The following is a 25,995-nucleotide window of genomic DNA, read 5'->3' on the forward strand; positions in this document are numbered from 1 at the left end:
GTCTCATCCTGTTTAGTATTCACTGTGCGCAGTGCCTGAAGGCCCCGGAGGGCTCACCTGCCCGGAGTCTAGACAAGCTATAACACACACACAGAAGACAGCGGAATTGAACCGCCGGACCCCGGCATCACGGTCCGTGCGGCGTTGGGTAGGAGGGAATCGGTTCCACCGCCAAAGACACCCCGGTGAGTGAGCGGGTTCAGTGGGTGGACTGGTGGGTGGGGCTCAGACAGTAGGGTCGGCTGGGGACGCTGCCTGCCTGTCTATCTGCTTCCTGCAGCGCGTGGACTCCTGTCTGTTATCCGGTATTACTTCAAGTGTAATCTCGTTACTTTACTATCATCAGTTCCAATATCTTTGCAACGTACTGGCTATATTCCCGCCAAAATGGCACTGGCCTACACTTTCTATGACAGAATAATTCATACACAAAAATAGATAGATAGATAGATAGATAGATAGATAGATAGATAGATAGATAGATAGATAGATAGATAGATAGATAGATAGATAGATTTTTCTGTTTTAAAGGGATATAAAATTTACAGGTATTATTCAAAATCAAATGCACATGGTCCATAAAAAATTAAAATAGCATAAATAAACAAATAAATAAATCACTTTTGTTTGGGAGCTTTGATAATGAAAGATTATTGACGTCTCTTTTTATAAACACAGGTAAATTGGGTTACAATTAGGCCACCAGAGATTTTTGTTTGTTTATTATCTGACAAGATATGCATCAAACATGTATTTGATGCAGCTTTTAATGGAAAGCTGCAGGAAACTCATCCAGACAATGACAATATAAGTCACTTATTGCTGAATTTACCGTTAATGCCGTTATTTCCTTATACTATACCTACTGGCAACATAGTGCCCACAGCCCCCTATCTGTCTGTCTACCTGTCTGCCTGACAGACCGATCAGTAGCTCTGTGATCTGACTGCACCCCCTGAGAGGCTTTTATAAAAAGTCCCCGCTCTGCTCCTCTTCTGTGCCCCCCTCCCCTCCATCTCCTCCTCGATAGCTCTGCGCTCTTTTCCTCGTCTGCATGTGTGATTGCGGGCACGCACGCACGCACAAGTGTGTATGCATGAATTGTGTGCGTGCTCCGGCTGCTGCTTCACGGCATACAGTCACAGTGAATGACTGTCTGTGGCAAGGCGGAGGGAGACACTAGACCGCTTCTACTGCGCCGCTCCTCCATTGAAACAATTTCCAGCGCAATACAACCGAGGGGTGAGTTAAACGCCGCGGGTCACCTCGTAAAAATGGTTCGGACGGGTCCGTTTTGATGTCCTGCTCTCGCACTGTGTGCGCGCGTGTGTGGATGTGTGTGTTTGCAGTGGTGCCTTCTTGAAATCGGATGGGTGAATAGAAGGCGGTGTATGGTCTCGGTGTGCTGAAGTGGAGGTTAGACTATTTCTTCTTTTTTTTTTCCTCTCAAGCGGAGGGGTGCGAGATGTTAAAGTTGAGCCGGCTACTATGGGGGATGGGCACAAGGGGACAGACCAAACTTTAACCACTTCACACCGGCTTCATACTTTTGTCGCCGCGAGCTACCTCCCCTCTTCCTCGGTGACTGACTTCATAAGTTCTCGGTGCATTTTTCTCGTGCATTCCTGAACTTCCCCAAAAACTCTTTAGTGTGTGGAGGTCCTCCTTTTTTAACATCTGTAAAGCACTAGCGGTCATTGATTCGCCAAATATCACAATGTCCTGTCAGTAAACGGGTTAAGACTTAACAGCCAACCCCTCACTTTCCTCTTTCCCTCCTCTCTCCTCTCCTCTCGCCATGCCGGATCCATCCCTCTGTCTCGCCCACAGTTGCAGCGCATTTGTGTCCCGGGATGACCTGTTGATGTCGGTTAAAGATGGAGTGCCAGGACTGTCCTCCTCTTTAGACCCCATTCCTATCCCGTAAAAATACGTTGGGAATCGGGGTTTAGACAAGTGTAGCTTGCGTGATTGCCCGAGACCGACTTCTGTTTAGTTATTTTTATTTTTGGTGAAGATGTAATGAATAATTTAATATCTTTGATGCATCATAAGCGACATCTTTGAAGGGGTAACGTGCGGCTGGCCCGTGTCGGTTGCTGCCATTCGGCCGGAGAAGGAGAAGAGCATTTGGTCTGAATGGACACCACACCGTGCTGGCACGGAGAGGGGAGACGGGGAGAGCATCAAGCTGCTGAATATCAATCCTGCTCGACTGTTTTCCGTCAAGTTTCATACCCCCGGTTGTTCGTATGAGAAACGTTTTTGTCGGTGCACTGACTGAAGTTAGAGCCGCGACTGACAGCCTTAATAAAAGAGAAAAACTCTCTTTTTGTCCCTTTTCCGCTGCCGCCCCCTCCCGCTGAACTTACGCTCACACCGGCCCGGGCCAGCGGAGGACTCCCAAATCCTACTGGGCATCGAGGCTGGCACACGGCGGGGCACCGAGAGCTCTTTGGCCGCTCTCACTGCCCTCCTTCACCGCTGGTGGCGAGATATTATTCTCCCGAGGCGTCTGCCAGCGAGACATCGACTCAGCTACACTTTCATGTGAGATTAACTGATGTACAATCTGAGTATAAATGATATTTCGTTTTTGAAGTTTCAGCTCAAGTGGTGCTCAAGGGAGGCTACACTATAGCAACGTTCTTGTGCCTGTTTGTCCGCGGGCGTCGGTGAATACATTATTTTTGGCCATAAATGTCTTTAACCAGAGACAGGAATTTATAACATGTAATAATGACACGTTTGTTATTCACGTCGGGGAGGTGTGTTCTTATAACCAGCGTTAGCTTTAGCTTTAGCCTGCTACTTGCTAACAGGCCACCTTTAACCTCACTAAACCAGGAAACTGAAAATGATTAGATGTGATTAATGTTGATATGAAGAGCTGGTGTTTAGATTGTTGCTAGCTTTTTCTATCTGTGACCACAATAATTAAGATCATTTTTTGTGTATTTGGATGCTAGCAGGGGCATGTGGCCAGTGTGCAAAAAGTAATTGTAACACTGAATAACTAAAAAAAAAAAGCCTCTCACCCTCCAACCCCCCCCCCCCCCCCCCCCCCCAACACACACACACACACACACACACACAGAGAGCGATTAAGCCACACTCAGTATAGCATTGAGTGAGAGCATGAAATGGGACATATGTTGACTGCAGGTCAAGAGTCAAGTGGTGTGAATTAACTCCCCTTTATGTGTCTTGGAAGTTGTTGTGACCCCTCTGACCTGTTAGGAGGAAAAGCTGGTGGGTAGGATGTCAATGGAGTGACATGTCAGTCCTCTGCAGTGTGTTTAAAAGAAATCAATCAAGCAGCATGGAAGAAAATATTTGCCCGAGAGTAGTGAAAATACACCTCAGGACTTTAAATTTTCACCATAAATGTGGCGTTGTTATTTTGATTATCTGAATAACCGCATACTTTATTGTGCTCCTTGCTTGATGAGATCTGTGCATTGTTTTTACCTTTGGATAGAGAGGAGTTTTTTTTCTCTTCATACATGCTTTGTCTTAACAGCTGCCTGCTTATTATTCATATGATTGCACATATTTACACCTGGAAACAACCGCAGGCATCCATTATTGGTTGCTGAGAAGCTCCACTGGGACACTTGTCTGTTCATATGCTCACTCAAGGCCATGGGAAGTGCAGATGTAAAGGCGAAGTTAGTGCATATCATTTTTTGTACTTGAATATTTTTCCCTAGTAAGTGCAGAGAGCAAAAGTAGTCACCTTTATTTCAATCTTTTCTGTTTGAAAGTACACTCTTAAAGTAGGAGTAATATATGGAGACAAATCTTGGGTAAGTCATAAAATGCGTAGTGAAGATAATACTTTCACCCATTTTGGTTGTATTATGCAACACATTTATTTCTTTACACTGATAAATTCAAGTCACAGCAACATGTCGACGCACAATATGAAGCAAAAACTGACTTCCGTTGTGTCAAAAATATATTTGATTTAAATAAGTAAGTAAAAGAAGCTGAATGTAGCAATATATGCTATTGGGTGATAGTGTTTTGTTGCAGTGAAACTGTTCCAGATCTGATAATGTGTCTTATGATTACAATTGTAAAATTGAAATAACATTTATTCAGTTATTACACATAATAACAGCAGCTTTTGGGAAATCTTTAACTATCGTATGTGCTGGCTTCCTTTGAAAGAATCCATAGATGCTGCATTAACTGTGTAGGTGCCGAAACAGAATTATCAACAAAAGAAAACATAATCATAAAATGTGTAGCTTTCCAGTTATGAATATAAATGGCCTTTTTTCAGCCCCTCCCTTACTTATAGTACTACACTTCTATTTATCTAAATTAATCAGTTCCTATAAAGTTGAAAATGAATTTAAAGAAATGCTGATGGTCCTCTATTCTCACTGTTGTCCTAAAGTAGGTGTAAGCCAGGAGCTCGAACTGCTTTCGCACACTTTATTTTTCAGCTGGGGAAGGTTTGCTGAGCATGCATGCCACAGCACCCTGCTTCACATTCACACCTGGAAGCTTCCCATTACAGCCACAATCTTGTATTGTTAGCCAAGGAGCAGCTCTCCTGAAGCAGTTTGGGTTAAAAAAAAAATTAAGCTTGAGATGCTCCTGTAATGTTTTAATACTGAATTGGGCCAGTAATGAGTAATTTTGCAAAAATAATAATAATAATAAGAAGAATTTTCCAGCTTTGTTATCTTACATTTGCAAAACTCACCTCATCTCTGCTTCACAGAAGGACTTCAGTGATTGAAGCATTGGTGCTTTTGGGCTGTATACTGATTGTGTGCTTGTAATGAAAGATTTGCAGCCAGAGACATTGTCATGTGTTTCTCCAAGTTCTTTAAACCAACAGATCAACAAAGCTGTAGGTTTTTCCTGCACTACATAATGCTGTGCTGATTCTGGTTGTGTACAAATCTGCGTCTCTGAGTATTGTGTTATGAAATAGTTGCTCTACAAAAAGAGCTCTATGTTTTGAAAGAATGACAAGTTGACATTTACCTCTAAGGTGTCACTGTCTTCTTATCTCATTACGTTAAGGTACAGTTTTCTAAATTTAGCCTCATTTCTTTTGCTCTGAAACATCTGGTTAGCAATTCTCTTAATTTTCCTGGTAATAGCTGAAACCAGCTGGAGTTTAATTTATTTTTTGTCTTCTGGTTAAAGCTAACAATTTATAAAGGCCATCACATTCAAAATTAAATTGGACTTGTTGGAACAAAGAGCCCCGAAGAAAGAACGGACTGGAGTTAGTTACATCAGAGCAGTCACCCATCATAGTCAGAGCATCAGTCATTCAGTGAAGACAACAATGTTTACTTCCTGTCATACTTGTCTAAGAGATTCAAACTGTATTAGTTTTTCTTGTGATGACTTCATAAAACACAGTGTAAAATGTAAATAAAGATAAAAAGAAAATACATGCAATCTCTGAAACCAAAATATGATTTACAGCAGAACAGAGAAAATATACCAAAAGTTGCAAGTGAGACATTTTATTATTTTATTAGAAAATATTAGCTCATCTTAAATTTGATGGCAGCAAAATCTAAAAAAATTTGGGAAGGTGACTACAAAAAATAAATAAATAAATAAATAAAAAAATAAATGCAAAAGCAAACAGTTCTTAAATGAAACAGCTGGAGGAACATGTTGCAATTAACCAGGTTAAATGGCAGCTGGTCGGTAACTTGGCTGGATGCAGAAAGAAACCTTTAGAGAGGCAGAATCTCAAAGAAGTAAAGATGGGGTTCAGCAGTCTGCACACATCTCGGTCTTCAAATTGTGGAGCAATTTTGTAATAATGAGATAACTTTGAATATTTCACCATGTACAGTGTATAATAAAACAAAAATATCGAACAAACCTGGAGCCATTTCTGTGTGCCAGGGACACAAGTGAAATCACCATTAGATACTTGAGACATTAAAACATCAGGTGACATTGTGTCAACCAGGCAGGATTCTGTCATGGGGAAAAAAAAATAAAAATTCATGGGCTCAGAGACCTCCAGAAATCATGAACACAGTCTTCTGGGCCATCCACAAATAGGCGCTATAGCTCTGTCATTCTGAGAAGAAGCCATTCATGAAAATGATCCAGAAATGCGGTCTTCTTTGGGCCCTTTTAAAGTTGACTAAAGCTAAGTTGAAAATAGCCCTTTGGTTAGGACTGAAATTTAATATTCTTTGTAGAAATCATGGATGCCATGTCCTCCAGACTAAAGAGGAGAGGAACCATCTGGTTTGTTATCAGTACTCGGTTCAAAAGCCTGCATCTCTGATGGTTTGGAGTTGCATTAGTTCCTTTTGAACTGGCAACTTGCACACATGGAAGGGCACCATCAGTCCTGGAAGATGTATACAGGTTATAGAACTTTTGCTCCCATCTGGACATTGTCTTTTTCAAGCAAGGTTTTGCATATTTCAGCAAGACAATATTAAACTATATACGGCTTCTGATTCATTATGTCTACTACGAAGCTATGCTGTTGACTTCTTAGTATAAGAGTATGTGCTGGACTGGCCTTCCTGCAGCCCAGACCTTTCAACAGCTGAAAACTGATGGAAATTCTAGACAAATACAGAGAGGTGACATAATTTGTTTCAGTGTTCGTCTTGATAAAGACAATATAATTCTGCTTTGATAATACTAATAAAAAACAAGAAGAGTCAGCAGAGAAATCTGCCATTCAGTTCCTTATGTAGGTCTAAGTATCTCACAGACTTAGAAGGTAAAGAGCTCTTCGTCCCTCTTCAGGCAAAGATGATAACACAGCTTATTCTAATAGCTCTTAGCAGATATCTAATGACACCTCAGTATAAGTTTGGCAGATAGAAGATCTCTTGTGCTAAACACATTATGAAGGGCCTGAGGGGGGTTTTAAGAAGTGCTCTCTGGGGTGTGACACTGGGGAACAAGGGAATGACACAGATTTGTGACCATTTTAAGATTTCCAGCATACACAAGCTTAGAGTAAGTCAGAAACTAACCTCAGGCATTCATAAATAATGCTCGTACCACACACAAGACACAGACTTCATGTTGCTGAATCTTGTATGGATAGTATCAGGTATGAGATATATCATGCTATTAAAAAGAATGAAAAACACAAACGCACAAGTGTACAGGTTTTTCCCTATAAAACATTTGGTTCATCATGAAAACAGAACAGAAAGTACAACATAAAAACCCAGGACTGTTGAGCGGTTACAATCCTATATTAGACAAAAATGGGCCGACATTCCTCTCCCAACGGTCCAGCCTGGTGGTAAACATGGGAGTCTCTATGTTTTTGTGACGCATTGCTGCCATTACATTTAAGATAATCTAAAGTTTGTTGTATATATAATCAAATGTCTCATTTGATTTGCTTTCCATGTTCTATTGTAAATAAAATTGGGGGGTTCATGAAATTTACAAACCATTGCATTTTGTTTTTAATTTACATTTTAAACAATGTCCCACTTTTTCAAACTTGGGTTGTATCCTTTTTTTTAAATAAACATACCTTTCCGATATGGATTCGTTGTGGGTATTAAAAGACTGTAGGGAAAATATTTTACAAACAAATAACTTGATTTTAAATTGAAATCCCTCCTTTGTGACTACTTGCCTCTCCAGCTGCATCTGTGTTTGTACTCGCTAGAATTTATGAGTAGAACTGAAGGTGATTTTAAAGCTTGCTCTTTAGATTACCAGGGTTTCTCTGTGAGTCGTCCTCCCAGTGGAGGAACAAGGCTAATCTGGTAAATATTGGTGGGATTAGTGGGTTTTGGGTTGTGGCCAGCGTAGGATGGAGCGTATCATAGTCTACTCATTACAAGCTACGCTCCAGATACTCGTCGGTGTCAGCTAAGCTTGGCCAGCATCCATCGCTTGGAGGCCATGATCTTGCATATAATGTATTTGTTCAACAGACTTCTGACTCACCTTTGTGTTCTCATCTGTTTACTTCTGCTGCATAATACTTGGCATGAGAGTTGCTGTATTTATGCAATGTACATTTATAAATAGAAAAAAAGGGTCCACTCAAAAGTGATGCATCTAGTCTTGGGGAAAAATATTTTTTGTGATGCTTTATTTATTTTTTTTGTTGCAAGCTTGACAGTTTCCCTTCTTTTGATCACAGGCCTCTTTGTTGGATGGTGGAGAATTAAAGTGAAATAGATGAATTATGTAAGCAGCCGTGTTTTGACTGAGGGAATGACAGTAAAGGAACAAAGTAGGGCAAAAACCAGCAAACTGTTTATTGTCTGTGAATTAGATGTAATGAAAAAGACTTAGAGACAAGATAAAGGCTTATGTAACTGGCGGTGGTCCAAAATTCTCTTTAATTTGAATTGTTGAATTGAAGTTGTTTACCAAATGCTTAATTAATCATCATACTCTTGACTCACCCTCTTTCTTTATTTTAAGTCTTTTTCCATTCAGATATCTCGTCTTGTCTGTGCAACTTATAGTGCTCTCTGATCTGTCTCAAAACTATTCATTTTTCTATTATTTTCTCTTGTTCGGTTGTGCTTCCTTATCTTGCCCTCTCATTTTAATCACTTCACTAGTATTTAATCATTTAGTTATTTCTTAGTCTTACCCCTCTCCTCACACATCATCTGTGGACACAGTTCTTTTTCATTCTGTCTTTCTCATCTTCTATCTTAGAACTCTGCACTCCATAAGCTTTCAGTGAACCTGTTTTCCCTGGAATGACCTTTATGTTTCCCACAGACCCTGTGGTGCTGGGCAGAGCGTTATGGCTCAGACGCTGCAGATGGCGATCCCTAACTTTGGCAACAACGTCCTGGAGTGTCTGAACGAACAGCGGCTGCAGGGCCTCTACTGTGATGTCTCTGTGGTTGTCAAGGGGCATGCCTTTAAGGTATTTCTTTAATATTCATTTATTACTTTATGGATGAATGAATATTACATTAACTGCATTATTAAAAATTTGTGTAAGGATAAAGGAAAGCAAAAACTTCAGGAGACAAACACAATGAAAGTATTCTTTGGTCCTATATGAACATATAAGAGCAAATCTGGAGGGATCTAAGTCTCATTTTACAAATGCTGAGGCTCACTTATCAAAAGTGTCATGAGTCTTCTGAGTCTTTCCTGGCCCTTTCAAGTTCTGTGATTCAATAAAAACAATGCTATGGTGCTCAGTGTACTGTCCAAACTCACACGAAAGATGAATATCACATGCGTAATAGTCCTTTCTGTTACTTTCACAGGCATGAGATGAACTTAACCGGAAATTTACCAATGTGTGAATTACCTAACTCCATTGCTTTAACAGTTTGAATAAACCATTAATGTTAGATTTTTAGATCTAAAAATGGATTAAATGGAGCATTTGTTTCTGTCCCATTAATCTAGGAGGGGTTGTAAAAACCATTTACAATTCATTTGCAGTCTTTTATTGTGTAAAAAAAAATATTATTCAGAGCATTCAAAACAGCTGCCAATTTTCCCAGGAGTAGAGTACATCCCAAAGCCAAACCATGTAATACTCGGTAAAAAATAAATAAATAAAAGAGACCAAAACGAATGAGCTACATGTCAGACTCTACAGGTCTCACTTGTCATGTTAAATGCTTAAATTCATGACTTTACAGTTTGAAAAGGCTTGAACAAAAGTGGCTTTTTTGGAAGGGTTGTGGGAAAAAAGGACATGGCAACACAGCTTTGAAATGCTGGATCTGAACAAAGATTAAAATCCCTGAAACAACATCTTTTAGACAGACAAAGCTCCTGCAATACAATAGAAAAATTGTTTTTTACAACCTGTTTGGAAATTTTAATACGTTCCAAAATGAATTGGTTTCCATTGTTATTCAAGAAAAACACCATCAAAGTGAAGATGACGGTTATCAGAATCATTAACTGCTGAGATATACCCAGTCTGCCACTTCATTTGTTTCTTTTGGTTTTATTTTTATTGTATTTTCCCATGTAAAAGCTACACTTTGTGATTCTAAACCTTTACATACTGTAGATAATGTATATTATCAGAATCTTTGTGGTTTAAATCTTGATGACTTGCATTTCCCCGCTGTTTACCCCTCAGGCCCATCGTGCGGTGCTGGCAGCCAGCAGCTCCTACTTCCGGGATCTGTTCAACGCTGGCGGGAAGAGCTCTGTGGTGGAGCTGCCTCCGGCTGTGCAACCACAGAGCTTCCAGCAGATCCTGGCCTTCTGCTACACAGGACGCCTCAGCATGAATGTTGGAGACCAGTTTCTGCTCATGTACACCGCTGGCTTCCTCCAGATACAGCAGATAATGGAGAAAGGCACAGAATTTTTCCTCAAGGTAACCTGATAAAGAATCACATGTATGATATAATTCAAGGTAAGAGGTTTATAAGTAGACTTCTTTAAATGTAGAAGTTATGTAAATTATTACTAACCACTGTGTTACAAGCAAACAGACACAAATAAACCAGACCTTTGTGTGCTGCCACAGTGTCCCCATGAGTAATACCACGGTGTGACATTAGGACATAATGTGGGTGACTGTGTTTGTTGACAAGCTGTTTTAACTTAAGAATAATTGAAACATCATAGTGACACTACAGGTTTCATTTATATTAGTGCATGATCTGATTAGCTTGGCAGCATAAATCTGCATATTAATGAGCATATGAATGAATCCAATTTTTATCATGTTGACTTGCAGCAAATTTGATGTTTCTCTTAAAAAAGAGAAACAAAAAACTAAACATGGGTCACTCACATGCCCATTTATTGATTAAACTGTTGGGGTGAGTGAAGTTCCGTGTTGGCTGTTGAAGCTGTTTCTGAAGTGGTTAATGAAAACAGCTGATCAAAGGGATGAATGTTGTCCTTAGTAATGCTGCATGTTATGCTGAGATCTTATCTTATTATCTTATTGTCAGTACTACAGAAAGATTGCATAGTTTTCACTTGGACTGTCAGTGTAATTACCAAATAAAAATAATAATGGAACAACTACTTTTGATAATTAACAGAAATAATATAAACTATGGCAGAAATTTGGTACTCGCTGATTTGAATCTTGTTACACATGATCTTTTTTTCACACATCTCATGTATAAGAGGTAGGTCTCTTGTACCTGCATATAAATAACCATTTAACTGCCTGCTTTACTGTTTGGTGGAGCAAATTTTTCAGTGACTATAATTAACTGGATTAGAAATTCATGGAAATAAACCAGTCTTAGCCATCTTACCACTTAGTTTAGGTATTAAATGCAAAAGGTAAGTAATGGTTATCCCATTACTGTTTCAAATTTTGATAATTTAACTATTGTTACTATATTATTAAAGGAAAAAATGCAAAGAAACAGTTTTCTCTTGCTTTTTTTTCCTTAGTGCAATTTTCTAGCATAAAAAAAACAACTTTCAAATTCCGTAAAAATGTCATCTTTTTCATATGGTTTGAATTCCAGGTCTCCTCTCCAAGCTGTGACTCCCAAGGTCTCCACAATGAGGAGACCCCTTGCTCTGAGCCTCAGAGTCCCATCACACAAACAGTGGGAGGGTGCGGAGTCAGTATTGCAACTGTAGGAAGGCCCAATTCTTGCCTGACGCCCCTTCCTCTGGTGTCCAAGGTTAAGACTGAACAAACAGCCAGTACACCTCAGCCAGCATCACAGCAGCAGCAGGTAAGCTCCAGATGATGAGCTAATTAAGATCACGATTTATTTTATTAGTATGATAATTTTATTTTTTTTCAGTTTTCAGTTACCAAAAGGTAGTATACTAAAATGAAACTACTGAACTGGTACTAATACGCTACATATATGCACTTATTTTAATTAAAAACGTATTTCTGAAAGCTGCTTCTTTAATTTTTGGGGTTATTGCTTGGTCTTATATGTGTTTTTTTAAAGGCTTAAAGTCTGTTTGAGGTTGAAACTTTCCTACTGACTTATAAAACACATAAAGCATGATAAATCTTACTCAGAGAAGCCTCTTTGTTGGAGTTATCTATCTAAAATACAGAGAGAAGCTTTTTTTTCACTTGATTTAGAGGAAATAATTTGTTGGGTGTTAAAAATAGTTTATGATGTAAGGTGATTTATCAGAATAACACTATATTTATTTCTCCCCTTTGAAAGAGGAAGTGTGATCATTAACACATGCTTCTGCTTTAGATATGCAGGGATCTCATGTTTAACTGACAATGAATGGTAACTGTTATTAGTCCCTACCATATGAAAGTTTTAGTACTCTCAGCCATTACTTTTGTTAAAGTTTTGTTCAGATTTATTCGCAAAAATTTAATTTGCCAACTTTTTCTGTTTGTTCAGCTTTCTGATCCTTTTCTTTACTTTTCTTTTCATTTTTCTGCACTTAGAAAAACTTTTTGTGTGGAGAGAATTACTTCTTTAGAGGTTGTAGAGTTTTGTCTATTTGAAAACAGATTGTATGTGATGACTCTTTAAAGTTTTAAACATTTTTAGAAGTTATAATAAATAATTAAAGTATAAAACATGACAGATTTGATTGGGACATTGCTTATTGTTATTAACTTTTTGTTAACCCTTTTCCTTGTTATGGGCTGTTCTGAGCGTCTGAGTCTGGTTGTTCTGTTAATCAGCGTTTGTTTCTTTGCTCCTCAGCAGGAGGGATCACCCTACTCTGTGGTCTGCATCCCTGTGGCCAAGCGGCTATGGGAGGGGGGAAACCGAGATGGGGGAGGGGGGTGTGGAGGAGGTGGGGGCGGTGGAATGAGGAAGGCTGCACGCTACTCTTCCTCTTCGTCTTCTTCTTCATCTTCCAACACAGTAACACAGGATGTCTCTGGGCGTGGAGCTAATGCTGCTGTGGTGGGCAGTGGCAGTGCCACGATAGTAGGAGGAGCTGGACTCCACAGTAACCACAACAATAACAACAACAATGGCGGGACTCCTGAGGGCACGAGTCCAGGCACACTGAGCATGTACACTAGCGACTCACCTATCAGTTACCATGACGATGAGGAAGAGGATGACATAGCAGATGAGAGTGCCGAAGAGCAGTATAGACAGATCTGCAACATGTACACTATGTACAGCATGCTGAACGCCGGAGCAGCAGGTAAGACAGCGGATTCATTTTGAGGGTTTTTCTCACTAATCTCGAGTCTGATAAAGTTTGTTTCAAGTCTAAAATTCTCTGGAGTAAGGATGTCACGATTAGATTTTCTTGGTATGATTTTTGTCAAAGAAATAATCATGATTTTCCTATTATCACAACTATTCTGCATTAATTCATTTCCCAACATTATAAACACGTAAAACCACATGAACACGCCTTTATTTCTACCTTTTAATGCCAACATAAACAAAATAATATAAAAAAAATGAAGTAAAGTAATCAAGAAGTCTCATTTAAACTAAATCCCCTCTGCTGTGTATAGAATAAATAAATCTTACACATTAACTCTGGGAAGGCTGTAGACCTCTACTTGGACATGGGAGGCTTCTCTCAGGAAACTACGTTATAATTTGAACAATTTTTTTTTCAGCCTGAGTAGAAAATTTAGAAATACTTGAAAAACAAATAGCTAGCTTTGAATTCCAGCTGAACTTTAGCAGAAAAGCTGCTGTTTGACACATAAATAATACTGGAACAGTGAAAATAAAGAAACAAAACCAGATATATCTGGAATTAAATAGGATTTCCTCCACTGACTATGACTATTGCACACTGACGACTGAAAGTCATGGACCTCATGGTTGATTATGTTTGCACAGCGAAACTATCCATCACAAGATGTATTTTGTTTATTTTTTTATCTGTATAATGTAAACAATGTGAACATTTCACATTGTGCTGTAAGATTAACCTGAGTCATAGATGATTACAAAATATAAAATGGCACCAATATTAGAAAAAACATTAGGATTATTGAACCAAACTACTGCGCATTTACCTTTAGTCAAAAAGCTGGTGGTTATCTTGCAGGTGGTGAACGTATTAGATGTAGTTTCTTCTTTCTCTGAAACTTTTTATCTCATGTTTTATATGGTGAGCCATCCTCCACAGTGACACCTTGGTCTTTTCTTTCTTCTATAACCAAAAGAAAAAAAAATAGCTGACAAGGATGACTTAATCTGTTTGTTTGGAGGTAATAACTCTTCTTCTGCTGTAATGTCCTTCTCTAACACGCCTCTTTTGCAACTCACAAAACAAAACACAAGTAGCAACACACAGATGTGGTGTAACTTTGTTTTAGTTTGCGCTGATTAATTAATTGTTGTGTGACATCCTTACTCTGGAGTGGAGTTAATAAAACTATAATGTTAAAAGCAAAGAAATCACTTAGTTTGGTTCTTGATGTTTGCATGTTGCTTTACAACCCCAGTTAATAAAAATCTGGAATGCTGTGTAAAATGTCAATAAAAAACAAGGATTTGCACATCTTATAAACTCATATTTTATTCCCCAAAAGAACATAAACAGCATATCAGATGTTAAAAGTTACATTTTAGCATTTCATGACAAATATTTGCTTATTTTGGGTTTAATGGTGACAATACATATCAAAAAAGATGAAACAGGGGCAACAAAAGACTGGAAAAATAATTGGCATAAATCAGAAAACAACTTAAGGAGCATTTGACAACTAATTTGGTTAATTGGTAACAGGCCAGTACCATGACTGGCTACAAAAGGAGCATTTCAAAGAGGCAGAGCCTCTCAGATGTTAAGAAGGGCAGAGGGTTACCAATCTGTGAAAAAATGCATTTAAAAAATGTGGAACACTTTCAGAAAAATGCTCCTCAGCATTAACTTGTGAAAAGATTGAAGAGCCCACCAGTAATAGTGTCTAATATTATCAAAAGATTCAGAGAATCAGAAGGAATATCTGTGTGCATGGGTCAAGGACAAAGATCAAAACTGGGTGAGCTCTCAGGCAGTGCAGCACCATTTTCTACCTGAAAATACATGTATGGCATGTAAATCACTGCCACCCAGAGCTCTATGAGTGCACACAGTTTGCTGTACAATCTCCAAATGCAGGTTGAATTCCTATCATGCAAAGAAGAAGCCCTATGTAAAAATGATCCAGAAACGTTGCTGTCTTCTCTGGGCCACGGCGCATTTAAAATGGCCTGAGGAACAATGGAAAACTGGTCTGTTACCTGACAAATGGAAATTTCAAATCCTTTTTGGATGCTGTGTCCTGCAGACTAAAGGCCAATTAGTTAAACCTTACCTACGTAAATAGGGATGTCTGTTTCAAACGTCAGCAGACGTTGCAGTCCTCATACTTTGTTGTTAAATTAACTCCTCCACTAGTGGGCTGTGCTGAGTTCAGAGTTCATTCCGCAAGCCGACTTCAGTTTCAGACACCGTTTGGCAGCAGCAATGCATCGCTATAAAGTTGTTTCCAACCTCCCAGCACCCCCTTAACATTCGCAAATAGTCTTTCTTTTAAAGCTCGTTTAATTCCTACAGTTGTTGTACTCGTCTTTCTTCTTTTTTTTTCCCTTTTCCTGCTCCTCTTCTTCTTTTCTGGCTTGTTTCTTTTGCTGGTCGCATGTCAGCTATTCTGCTCAGCACTCCCCCTGCGATTTCCGGTGGTATTGCTCTGTTTTCTGCGTCAAGCGATGGATAGCTAAGCTCCCTAAAACAGACTAAATTACGCGTGTAACTGACGCAGGAGACGGACGACACTGTCCGTCCATCTGCCTGTCCGTGTTCTGCACCGAGCATAAATGGATCTTAAAGAGGAGAGGAGCCATCTGGTTTGTTATTAGCACTCAGTTCAACAGCCTGCATCTCTGATGGTGTGGGGTTGCATTAGTGCCTGTGGTGTAGGCAGCTTCCACATCTGTGAAGACACCATCTTGATGAAAAGTACATATAGGTGCAGCATATGCTCCCATCCAAATGATGTCTGTTTCAGGGAAGGCTTTGTATATTTCAACAAGATAATATTAAACCACATTCTGCATCGCTCACAAAAACATGGCTTCACAGGGTAAAGTCCAGATGCTGAACGTGAGTCCAGCTCTTTCACCAATAGAAAACATTTGAAGCATCATAAAACCAAAAATCTAGCAACAAAGGCCCAGGACTGTCGAGCAGCTAGAATCCTGCATCAGACCAGAATAGGACAACGTTGCCCTTAAAACACCACCAACTGGTCTCCCAGACTTTTCAGATGTTTACAGACAGTTGTTAATAGAAGAGGGGATGCTACACAATGGTAAACATCACCCTGGTCCAGCTTTTGCTGCAATCTGATTCAAAGTAAGTTAATATTTTGCATTAAATGATAAAATGTCTAAGCTTAAACATCAAATATGTTGTTTATGTTCTACTGGGAATAAAATATGGGTTCATGAGATTTGCACATTATTGCATTCTGTTTTCATTGACATTTTTCACTGCATCCCAACTTTTTTTTTTTTAATTGGAGTTATAGTTTGAATCATTATAAGCTTCTGTATAAGTATGTGGGTTTATTTTTAGAATTTCATGTCCAGGTCAAAGGGTCCAAGTCCATGACGGCTGTGAACTGTAGTTAAACCAAAATGTTGGAGAATAAGCAATAAAATAGTTTGAAGTGTATCATTGTAAAGTGCATGCAATTTAGGATTTCAGAAACCTTCTATATTTTCAAAAGAAACTGTGTAGTAAAAATTCAGTCATAACCAGGGCCTGTTAAACTAATAACAGTAAGAATAACCATCTATCATCCTCCCTCCTCAGTGGTCGGGGAGCGGGTGGAGGCTCTGCCAGACTTGGCCCCTGACTCAGGGGCTGGGCGGGGAGGCAGAGGGGGGCGGTCCCGGCAGGACCTGGCATCATTGCCCGCTGAGCTCATCAGTCAGATTGGAAACCGCTGCCACCCAAAGCTCTACGAAGAAGGTGACCCTGCCGAGAAACTGGAGCTGGTGAGCGGCACCTCCGTCTTCATCTCCCGTGCCCAGCTCATGAACTGTCATGTCAGTGCTGGTACCCGACACAAAGTGCTACTTCGACGGTTGCTGGCCGCTTTCTTTGACAGGTGTGAATCATTTTTATATGCTGCTCTTTATGTCCTTTATTGCTTGCTTTTGCTTGAATATGTGTGTGTTATTTCTGCTGACAAAAAAGTCATGTCGGGGGGAAAGTGAAGTAGATTTGGACAAAGAAACTGAGAAAAAGATGAAATAATGATGGCAGGTCTTGTTAAAGAGTACAAACTGTTGTGTTAGAAGGTCCGTCTCGGGAAAAATCTTTAGATGGATTTAAGTATCACAAATACATACTTTGCTTTTTTTTTTGTTTCTCATTTAGGAGCACCCTGGCAAACAGCTGTGGAACTGGCATCCGCTCATCAACCAACGACCCCAGTCGTAAACCTCTGGACAACAGAGTGCTGCATGCTGTCAAATGTGAGCCATACAGAGGTTTTGTTTTTTTTAATACTGTAGGTTTTTGGAGATTTTGAAGATGTCACCCTGCTAAGCTAAAAGCTTTTGAACTTAAGAATAACCACCATTTGTCCCTGTGTCTTTCTTTTTCATCCCCCTTTTTTTCCCTTCTGTCTTCCCTGAACTTCCCAGTCTACTGCCAGAACTTTGCACCGAGCTTCAAGGAGAGCGAGATGAACGCCATCGCAGCCGACATGTGCACCAACGCCCGTCGCGTCGTCCGCAAGAGCTGGATCCCCAAGTTGAAGTTGCTGATGGCCGACAGCGACGCCTACTCTGCCTTCTTGGCTGACAGCGTGAAGATGGAGGCAGACGCGCTGGGGGCGGAGCAAGGCTTTGACCCTGCCTCACTGGAAGCCGTAACAGCAGCGGCGGCTGCCAGCAGTAATGAAGCGGGAAGCGGAGCCATGTCATCAGACACCATCCCGGGTGCAGGAGGAGATGGCAGCACTTTGTTTTGAGTGAGTGATTGGACAGATAGATAGAACGGACAGACTGATGGATGGAGGAATGACATTTTTCTGGGGTGATGAGTCGAGGACGACCACTGTGGTCTTGGTGGCAGTTATCACTCCTCCCCCTAGCTGTTGGGGGGTCTGTTTCTTCTCTTACACCTGTTTTGGCCAGTTTGTTGTGCTTCCCTTCTTTTACTGGTCCACATTTCTGTCTCTCTCCACAGCCCAGAATATCCTTCATTGTTCTTCTGATGGAGAGACACAGTAGGACATTAAGAAAGGTTGCAGAATAAAGAGGTAGCATACCCCCCCACACCCCCATTACTCTGCAACCTTTTTTAAACCTGATTGTTTCAGCATTTATTTTTTTATGTTTTTAAAGTGTCTGTTGTCACTAAGGCCCTTATCTTATGATCATAATCAATCACAGACATTCCCTGGGGACGGGGGGTGGTGAGGGGTAATCCAGTTTGAGGAGAGTGATATGTCCTCCCCAAACTCCGGTAACACTGTTGTTTTCATATTGAATGTATGCATGGCGAAGCATCCAAACTGCAGCATTGTAAGTCAGCAGAGACTGAGTGAGGTCATGCTGAGCCCTTTTTTCTTTGTTTTAATGTTTTTGCTTTATATCATCTAGATGAGGAGATGAAAGCTTTCAGAGGATGGTGTTGATGAGGTCAGACGTTGAAATGGATATTGATATGTATATTGGCATGGTTTATGATCTCCTGCACCTCAGCCTGACCCTGCCAACCCAGCTCTTTAAAGGTATGCTGGGAAACCGATCCAACATTCTTAGAAAAAATGCTGCTGATCTGAGTTCTGACTTTGGCACCAGGATTTTGACTGGATGGTGCACGATGAGATTTGTTAGCCAGTGTAGTGGCAGATGAGACAAACTATGGTTTGCTTGACTAAACCATTTCCCATCTAATCTTTCCCTACTTTGTAGACCCTAAAACAAAACAAAAACAGCATGTTTACTTTTTTTTGTATATTCCTTTTTGAGATTTTTGCCAAGGCTCCTTAAAGGGGAAGAAATTTGTTACTGATGATTGTTAGAGTTTTGCGTGAGATAAATGCACTGTGTTATTTGCTGCGGTATGAGTACAATCGAACTAAGTTTTTGTACGTGTCAGAAGGAGAAGAGGGGTGTTTTTATTTTTTAAAAATGTTAAAAAAGAAAAAAACAGTTGCTCAAGTCCAATTTCTATCTGTACCACATTTTTTTTTAAAAAAAAGAAAAGAAAATCTGAAGGAAAGTCAAGATTTATCTGTAAATAAGTTTCTGCTGATGTTGTGACTGACTAGTTTTGTGTGTGTGTGTGTGTGTGGGTGTGGGTGTGGGTGTGTGTGTATGAGGATTAATTTCAGCCCACTTTTAAACTGATTTTCCCGAAAATATTTGCAGCCAAGCTGTTAACGGTGCGGGTTTCCTCAGGTCTTGCCAACTGGTTGTACGCTCACCTGGCATTGACTGAAGTGCTAATTCAGGCAGTGCAACATGGCAGGAAATACAGCTCTGTGTGTATGTGTAGGTGTGTGTTGAATGGACACTGAATGTTTGTGTGCAAGCGCGGGAAGTTAAAGTGTTTTCACACACGCTTGGTCGATTCATTCACCCATCAGTGCAGTGAGCACTCTTACACGCTAATACGCATTTGGGTGCTGTCAGCTGCATCAGCCACAGCAGACCAGAGCAATGTGGGAATTAAAGAGGCATTACACAGAAGCAAACCTGAGAGGCTGAAGTCCAGCACGTGTTAGCAATCAGCTAAAGGCTGTGGAAGCTGCAGAAAATGACGGCAAATCGCACTGACTGAAATTTCTGCCATGGTTTTAAATTTAAGTCTTTGTATGAGGTGTTTGCTATCAGAAAAAAAAGATGCTTCACAATGGATGTAACAGAAGAATATTGGCATAGAAACAACCCTGAAAGTTGGTCCAATCATATTTGTTTTTTGCTTTTGATTGTTGCATGATTGAAGTTCTTCCTTTCTTTCTTTCTTAAAATGACCCAGAATCCATCATACGGTTCATCAACTAAACCCTTGAGAGGGCTTTTTGCTCAGTGTGAGGTTGAAAACAGGGTCTCTGGATGAGCTTATGGTTTAGTGGTTGCGGTATTTTGGTCATCAATACCAAAGTGATGCCAAATTTATTTCAAATTGTATTAGCACCAGTTTTTAGACAGATTTCGGTCTCTATAATAAGTCGACACAACATTAGAAAGCAAGCCAACTTTAGCCAAATTAATGTGGTGTGTTCTGTGCTTCCACTTCGTACGATTAATTCAAAGTTTTTTAATGCTGGTGTTTGTTAAAAGCATGAGTGTGACAAGTCTGATGATTTCTTATTGTTATTTCACCACGATCTGATGTTTGTTTTGGCTGATTTGGCTAAATCTGTGATGCTCTGAAGTCACGTAAAGTGCGTTCCTGTCAGCCGATATTACATGTTATAAATCAGACTTAATCCATTAACTGTAGGGACGGCAGCAAGCCTTCACTGACCAATAATTATAAAGAGAATAAATCATCAAGCTGCTTAAAACGCGATCCTAATATAAATCTTTTAGTTTCTTTGATCATTTTCTCTCTGTTAAATATTAGAGCCATATGTTTGACTGGACTTTTTTTTTTTAGATTGGCTTTGCTGGTAAGATTATGGAACCAAACAAATTGTTTTATTAGATAATAAAAAAAAAAACCAGTGTAACCAGTGGATCAAATATGTAGTCCTCCAGAATTTCATGCTTCAAGATTAACATTTCAAAACGCAAACAAGAAATGACTTAATGTGTAGTAGCTGTTTGTTTTTCTTCTACTTTTCTAAATTCAGCCTGTGTTTTTTTTGTTATTCTAATCGAAGAAATCTCTAGCACCTTATTGCCTGCATGGTGCCAAAAGTGGGTACAGTATATGGACTAAAAGTTGAAATGTTTAAAATGACAGTCAGCTGATGTTTAGACGTCTACTTGCATGTACACCCCCTCAGTCTGGGTGAAGGCCGAAGAGGAAAACCATCTCCTGTAAAATCCTGAAAAGAGGCACAGAAGAAAAAAAAGCTTTTGAGGTGTTTGCTAATCTGAACTGAAGCCGTTTTGTAGATCAGTGTTATAAAAAAATCCTCTGTTTTCTAAATCCTGGCTTTTAAGGAACGTTGTTTACAAAACTATTTGTGTTTTTTTTATTTGCATATATATTTTTTTTTTATTATTATTTCTTTAAAATGTCTAATAGTCAAAGAACCCTTGGGGAAGAGCACCTAAACACCAAGTACTGGTTGTTGAGAGCACATGGTACAATCTAAGGAGACCTAAATCATGTTGAGTACCTGAGGACAGATACTACAACAAGTCTGAGTAAAGAAATGGAAAAAAATAAAAGTCAAAGGAATTGTGGGAGGTCAAGGAGGAGGTGAGCAGAGGACTTGGACAGCTTGCACATTTTTGTTTACCTTTTTTTTAAAAACAAAACAAAACAATGGAATTCCTGTGCTTTTTATATAAGCTCTGCCTTAAATGAGAAAAAAATAAATCTGCGAGAGATTGTGAGGGAAGGAGAGGACAGTCTAAGCCTCCCTAGAGAGGAGGGATGGATGAATAGGGGGGAGGAGGGGGAGGTGGGGTGGTAGCTGGAACGCTTGGATGATTTGGTGTGAATGCATGCATGCATACCACTGTGTGTATGTATGTGTGTACTTTTGTGAGTGTGCGCTTTGTTGCAGGGCGTGTTTGTCAAAGCTTTGCATGTGTGTGTGTGTGTGCGCATCTGTGGGCAAACAATGTGTGGGTGTGTTTTTAATGTGTGTGTGTGCATATTAATGTATGTAGGCATTTTTTCCTCTCTTGCTTTCCTCTATCTCCATTTATGGCATGTTAATGTGTGCTTCCTCACTAGAAGGAGCTTTTGACAGTGGAACTGTGTGTGTGTGTGATAGAGTTTGTTATGTTTGTGTGTGCGTGCGTGTGTGCATTGTGCATGCTAATGCCAGGGTTGGTCTGCGTCTCGATCTATGTGCTGCATACGTGTGTGTCTGGCTTCATACAGACACTGCGCATGTCTAGCACAGTGTGTGGGTGGTTTGGGTGCTCAGCTCTACAAGGTCTGTGTATATATATGTGTGTGTCTGTGTGTGTATTAGAGAGAGAGTGGGTGGTATGTGCACAGAGGTTGAGATGAGTGCCTGTTTGTTTTTTTGTTTTGTTTTGTTTTTTTTTTTCCTTTTCTTTTTTCTGCGTAAGAGAGCAGCATACCTTTCTTTCCCACAGCCTTAGACACACACTCACACATCTGCAGTCACACATTCATAGCACAGCTTATACATATGTGCTGTATCCAAGCTGCAGATGGATTGCGGCCATATTGCATGTCATTACTGCAGCTGTACCGTTCTCCAGTTCTCTCTTCCCATCTTGATTTTAGGTGTTTTATATTTTAGATTCCCTCCCAATGAAAAGCTTGTCACTGCCAGGTCATCGTCCCGTATTCCTGCACGGGACAGCAGCACAACTGCAGACAGTACACTGAAACTCTCCCCCCCTTTGTTTCTTATTCCTTGCCTCTCTAAAATTCTCCCCGTCTCTGTGTTCTTTGTTTACATCTCTTTCTGTCTCGCCTTTCCTCTCCATACGTGGATTTCTATCTCTCCTCCTGTCTCGCTTCACCACACACACACACACACACACACAGACAGGAAAAGAGCTAAATAGTGTTCCCTTGTTGCTTCATTACGTGAACCATCATTTTCCATCCACCACTGCTTCATTTCTGTTTCGACTCCATTTTCTTCACAGAATGCAAATCCCTGCCAAACTCTCCCCCTGTATATCTGTATGTGTGTGTGTGTGTGTGTGTGTGTGTGTGCTGTCTACAACAACAGATGAGGCTGCCAAATATGTTGCTGCCCATGTGTGTGAGCATACATGTGAGCTATTTGAATGCAAATATGAGAGTTACTGGGCATAGGTACACATCATAGGTACACATCAGAGCTGTGTGTGCGTGAAACACTGTGCACCGGGGGTTTTTGTGCTTACCGCACCTTTAATAATCAGACTATTAATGAGGAAGGTCTGTCTGTCCCTATGTTCCCAAGGCTGCAGCAGACGACCAATCACAAAGTCCACATGAGAGACACAGCCAATCATGAATATCAACCAGACTGTTGAACCAAATGACCAAGTGGGTTTAGAGAATAATTCTAATTATCTTGTACTTGAGCAGCAAGAGGAAGAGGAGGAGGTGGTGCTGTTCTTCCTGAGAAGGAGATGTTTGTTAAGACTCTCCCAGGACAGACGAGGCATTGCGGCATTCTGCCGTCACATGAGCGAAGCTTCAATCCAGACAAAGAGTGAGAGGAGAGAAGAGACTAATGACAGAGAAGAGGAGGAGGAGGCGGCGGTGGATTTCTCTCTCTTCTTGTGTGCTAGCAAGATAGATACCTTGGTGCATGTTTGTTTATGTAGCATATCATTTTGCAAAGAAGTGGCATTTTGGGTGGGGGAAGGAATTAATAAATTATAGATTTGCCAAAATCCCTCAAAACGACATATGCCATCATTAAGTAGAGGCTGATAGGCATACAGGTAGATGATTAAGATTTTAAAACTAAGATTTGTGGGTGAAACAAAAGAAGTGGGCTTCCCACAGAGTTAACATTGCACTAATAATACTTGTGTAGAAATCATTCCCAGACATGGTTGAATTTTTAAAATTACTACAATTTGATTATTTTGCCTTAACTGGGGAGGTGCCTCGGCCAGTATGTCGTGTTTAACAACGTGTGAGTTTTCATCCGTTACTGCACATGTGGATTTAACTAACCGGTTCCCAACCATTTCTAATTGTGATCCCTTTTATTAGTCAAAATTTGTGTCTAAATGTAGAATGTCACATGTTGAACTCAACAATAAAGTCCTCCTCTGGGACAGTTAAATTGAATATTTTAGGAGGTCAGAAAGAGTGACTTAACACGAGAAAATGAATTGGATTTTGTCACTGATTCATTGTTGGAGTCTCTGATTTGTGCTTCTGTGGTTCCAAATGTAAATATTTGCTTGTTTTTTTCAGTCTTCTATGATGCTAAATTGAATATTGTTCAGTGTGTGGATTGTTGGCTGACCAAGACAAGCAGTTTGAAGGGCTCAGAGAACTAGTGGACATTTTAATCATTAAGCATAAACGTCTATTGTGGCAACCGAACACTTCAAAATTTCATAGGGAAAAGCAATAATATGTGTACTTTTGTGTAGCAGAGATACTAGTATGTAAAGTTATATATGGAAACAGGTTGGGAGCTACTGAGGCTGCAGTAAATCAGTGCTATTTTTTTCTGATTGTCTGCACACCAGATTTAATTTTCTAAAACCGGACAGCTAAATAACTTAAGTCACCTAAAGTTTTGTCACCTTTAGAACATTTTCTACTAAACTCATGGTAGTCGTAACTTTTTTTTGTGTGTGTGTTTAACCCTGATCTTTTGTGTGTGTTTAACCCTGATCATCTGGAGTCTCGGGTAGTTGACTGGGTGCACGGGGGTTTGAAGATGGTTTCAGAACCAGGGCCTTTTTTAAAAAAAAAAAAAATTTCACCTACTTCCACTGAGCAGTGCATGAGTTACATTTTCATCAGTATCCATCAGTTTTGTTTCCTCTTTGAGATGGATGAGAAGGAGTGCTACTAAGAGACAAAAGGAGCCGATGGTGTTGATCATCATTGCCGTTGTCCTTTGACCTTTTTAAAGTGATTACACCTGGCTTTTTTTTAACCCCACCACCACACCTGTGTGTAGAGCAGCTATGTCTGGACACAGTTATTTCTGTCAAAAAGTTTTGTGGGGCCAGAACAGATGTTTCCTTTAATTTTTTTTTCTATGGTGTACTGTAGTTCTTGAGTTTTTTTTTGTTTGTTTTGTTTTGTTTTTGTTTTTAAGAAGAGGCTACTAATAATTCATAATTAACATCTGTATGTAGGGTTGCCAACATTACGAAAAGAGAAAGTTCATACATGGATAGCTGTAAAATAGTTTAGAGAAAGAGAACCACATATTTTTGCATTGCAATTATTGTATGACTGAGGTGCTGTGGGCTGGGAGGGTAGTGGGTGGGTGATAGGGGATTTTATGCTGGACCAGATGTTTAATTTTTACTGTGCTGCAGCTGTTGTCGGGACAAGATCAGGGGACAACTGAAAAATGGATGGACAGTAAGAGCAAACACAACACTGTCAGGCTCATTGCAATTTAAGGCTACAAGTCTGAATGTCTGCTTAAACAAATCTCTTTGTGGAAAAAAAAAATTGGCTTTACTGTCACGTCCATTTCTTTGCTAAACCTTTATTTACAAGACATTACAAATTGACCAAAAGCAAGTTTACTTGACCTGGTCCTTGGACCAGCTTTTTCCTCAAAGAATAAGCTACTGCTGCTTGAATGTTTTTTTTGTTTTTTTTTTTAACCCTCTCCATGTGCCATCTGGGTGTTAAATACAGCTTACTGCAGCTCAGAGGGGTGGGGGGAGGGGCTGCAGTAACTGCCAATACCACCAGGTGGCAGGATCCCAGAAAGCAGTGATCCAACAAAAAGCAATGATTGTAATTTAAGAGTCTCGATCACTGTATTTATCGGAGCACCTTAATGGCAGTTACTGGAGGTTTCTGCTACTCATTCAAATCTGACTCCACCTGCACACCTTCCAAAATGTCCACAGCAAGTGGTCCCCAATGCCAAAAAAAGCTGTCAGTAGTTTGAAAGTTATATATATATATATATATATATATATATATATATATATGTGTGTATATTGCTCTACTCCATCCATGAATTAGTCCACCTGTGCTTGACACCTGATTTCCTCCAAGCTGCCGATCCACAGAAAGGAACAATAGTGACGTGTAGAGAGTGGAGTAGTCTTTTTAAAAAGCACCTTTGGGTGAGCGCTCAACTGTCCCGTGGAGCCAGAGCCCTCTGCACCTTTCTGAGCACACTCACTGTGTCACTTCCTGTCTGTGGGTTGGATGTTGGCATCCGAAGTGGGACTTTTGTTGATTTTGGGGTGGGGGGGTGGGAAATGTAGATGTATTGTGACAGTTTTTTTTTTCTTTTTTTTTTTTTAATGCAGGTTTCTTGACTTT

At 40.0% G+C, this 25,995-nt stretch overlaps 1 protein-coding gene across 7 annotated transcripts; it reads left to right on the forward strand.

The window, feature by feature from the left end:
* Nucleotides 1-24,434, forward strand: nacc1b (nucleus accumbens associated 1, BEN and BTB (POZ) domain containing b). Of its 7 annotated transcripts, none has more exons than XM_041981871.1 (9): nucleotides 932-1,242; nucleotides 8,138-8,230; nucleotides 8,734-8,884; nucleotides 10,073-10,315; nucleotides 11,436-11,651; nucleotides 12,612-13,068; nucleotides 16,696-16,993; nucleotides 17,266-17,363; nucleotides 17,535-24,434. In XM_041981871.1, exons 3-9 carry the CDS (start codon nucleotides 8,759-8,761, stop codon nucleotides 17,861-17,863), a joined length of 1,767 nt encoding a protein of 588 aa, XP_041837805.1. In that variant the 5' UTR covers nucleotides 932-1,242; nucleotides 8,138-8,230; nucleotides 8,734-8,758; the 3' UTR covers nucleotides 17,864-24,434. The 7 variants fall into 7 exon arrangements, with proteins under 7 accessions (XP_041837808.1, XP_041837805.1, XP_041837806.1 ...); XM_041981870.1 differs by lacking the exon at nucleotides 932-1,242 and adding an exon at nucleotides 2,466-2,550; XM_041981873.1 differs by lacking the exon at nucleotides 932-1,242 and adding an exon at nucleotides 2,466-2,550 and having other exon boundaries at nucleotides 8,138-8,184.
* The last annotated feature ends 1,561 nt before the right edge of the window (nucleotides 24,435-25,995 follow it).

The sequence above is a fragment of the Melanotaenia boesemani genome, chromosome 4 (genome assembly GCF_017639745.1).
Source record: "Melanotaenia boesemani isolate fMelBoe1 chromosome 4, fMelBoe1.pri, whole genome shotgun sequence".
NCBI classification, from domain to species: domain Eukaryota; kingdom Metazoa; phylum Chordata; class Actinopteri; order Atheriniformes; family Melanotaeniidae; genus Melanotaenia; species Melanotaenia boesemani.

Bases quoted from the DNA above. Each gene is read 5' to 3' on its own strand.
- nacc1b (XM_041981874.1), top strand. From the start codon at position 8,759: ATGGCTCAGACGCTGCAGATGGCGATCCCTAACTTTGGCAACAACGTC. The intron at 11,652-12,611 runs GTAAGCTCCAGA...TTTGCTCCTCAG, and splicing joins CAGCATCACAGCAGCAGCAG to CAGGAGGGATCACCCTACTC. The intron at 13,069-16,695 runs GTAAGACAGCGG...CTCCCTCCTCAG, and splicing joins GCTGAACGCCGGAGCAGCAG to TGGTCGGGGAGCGGGTGGAG.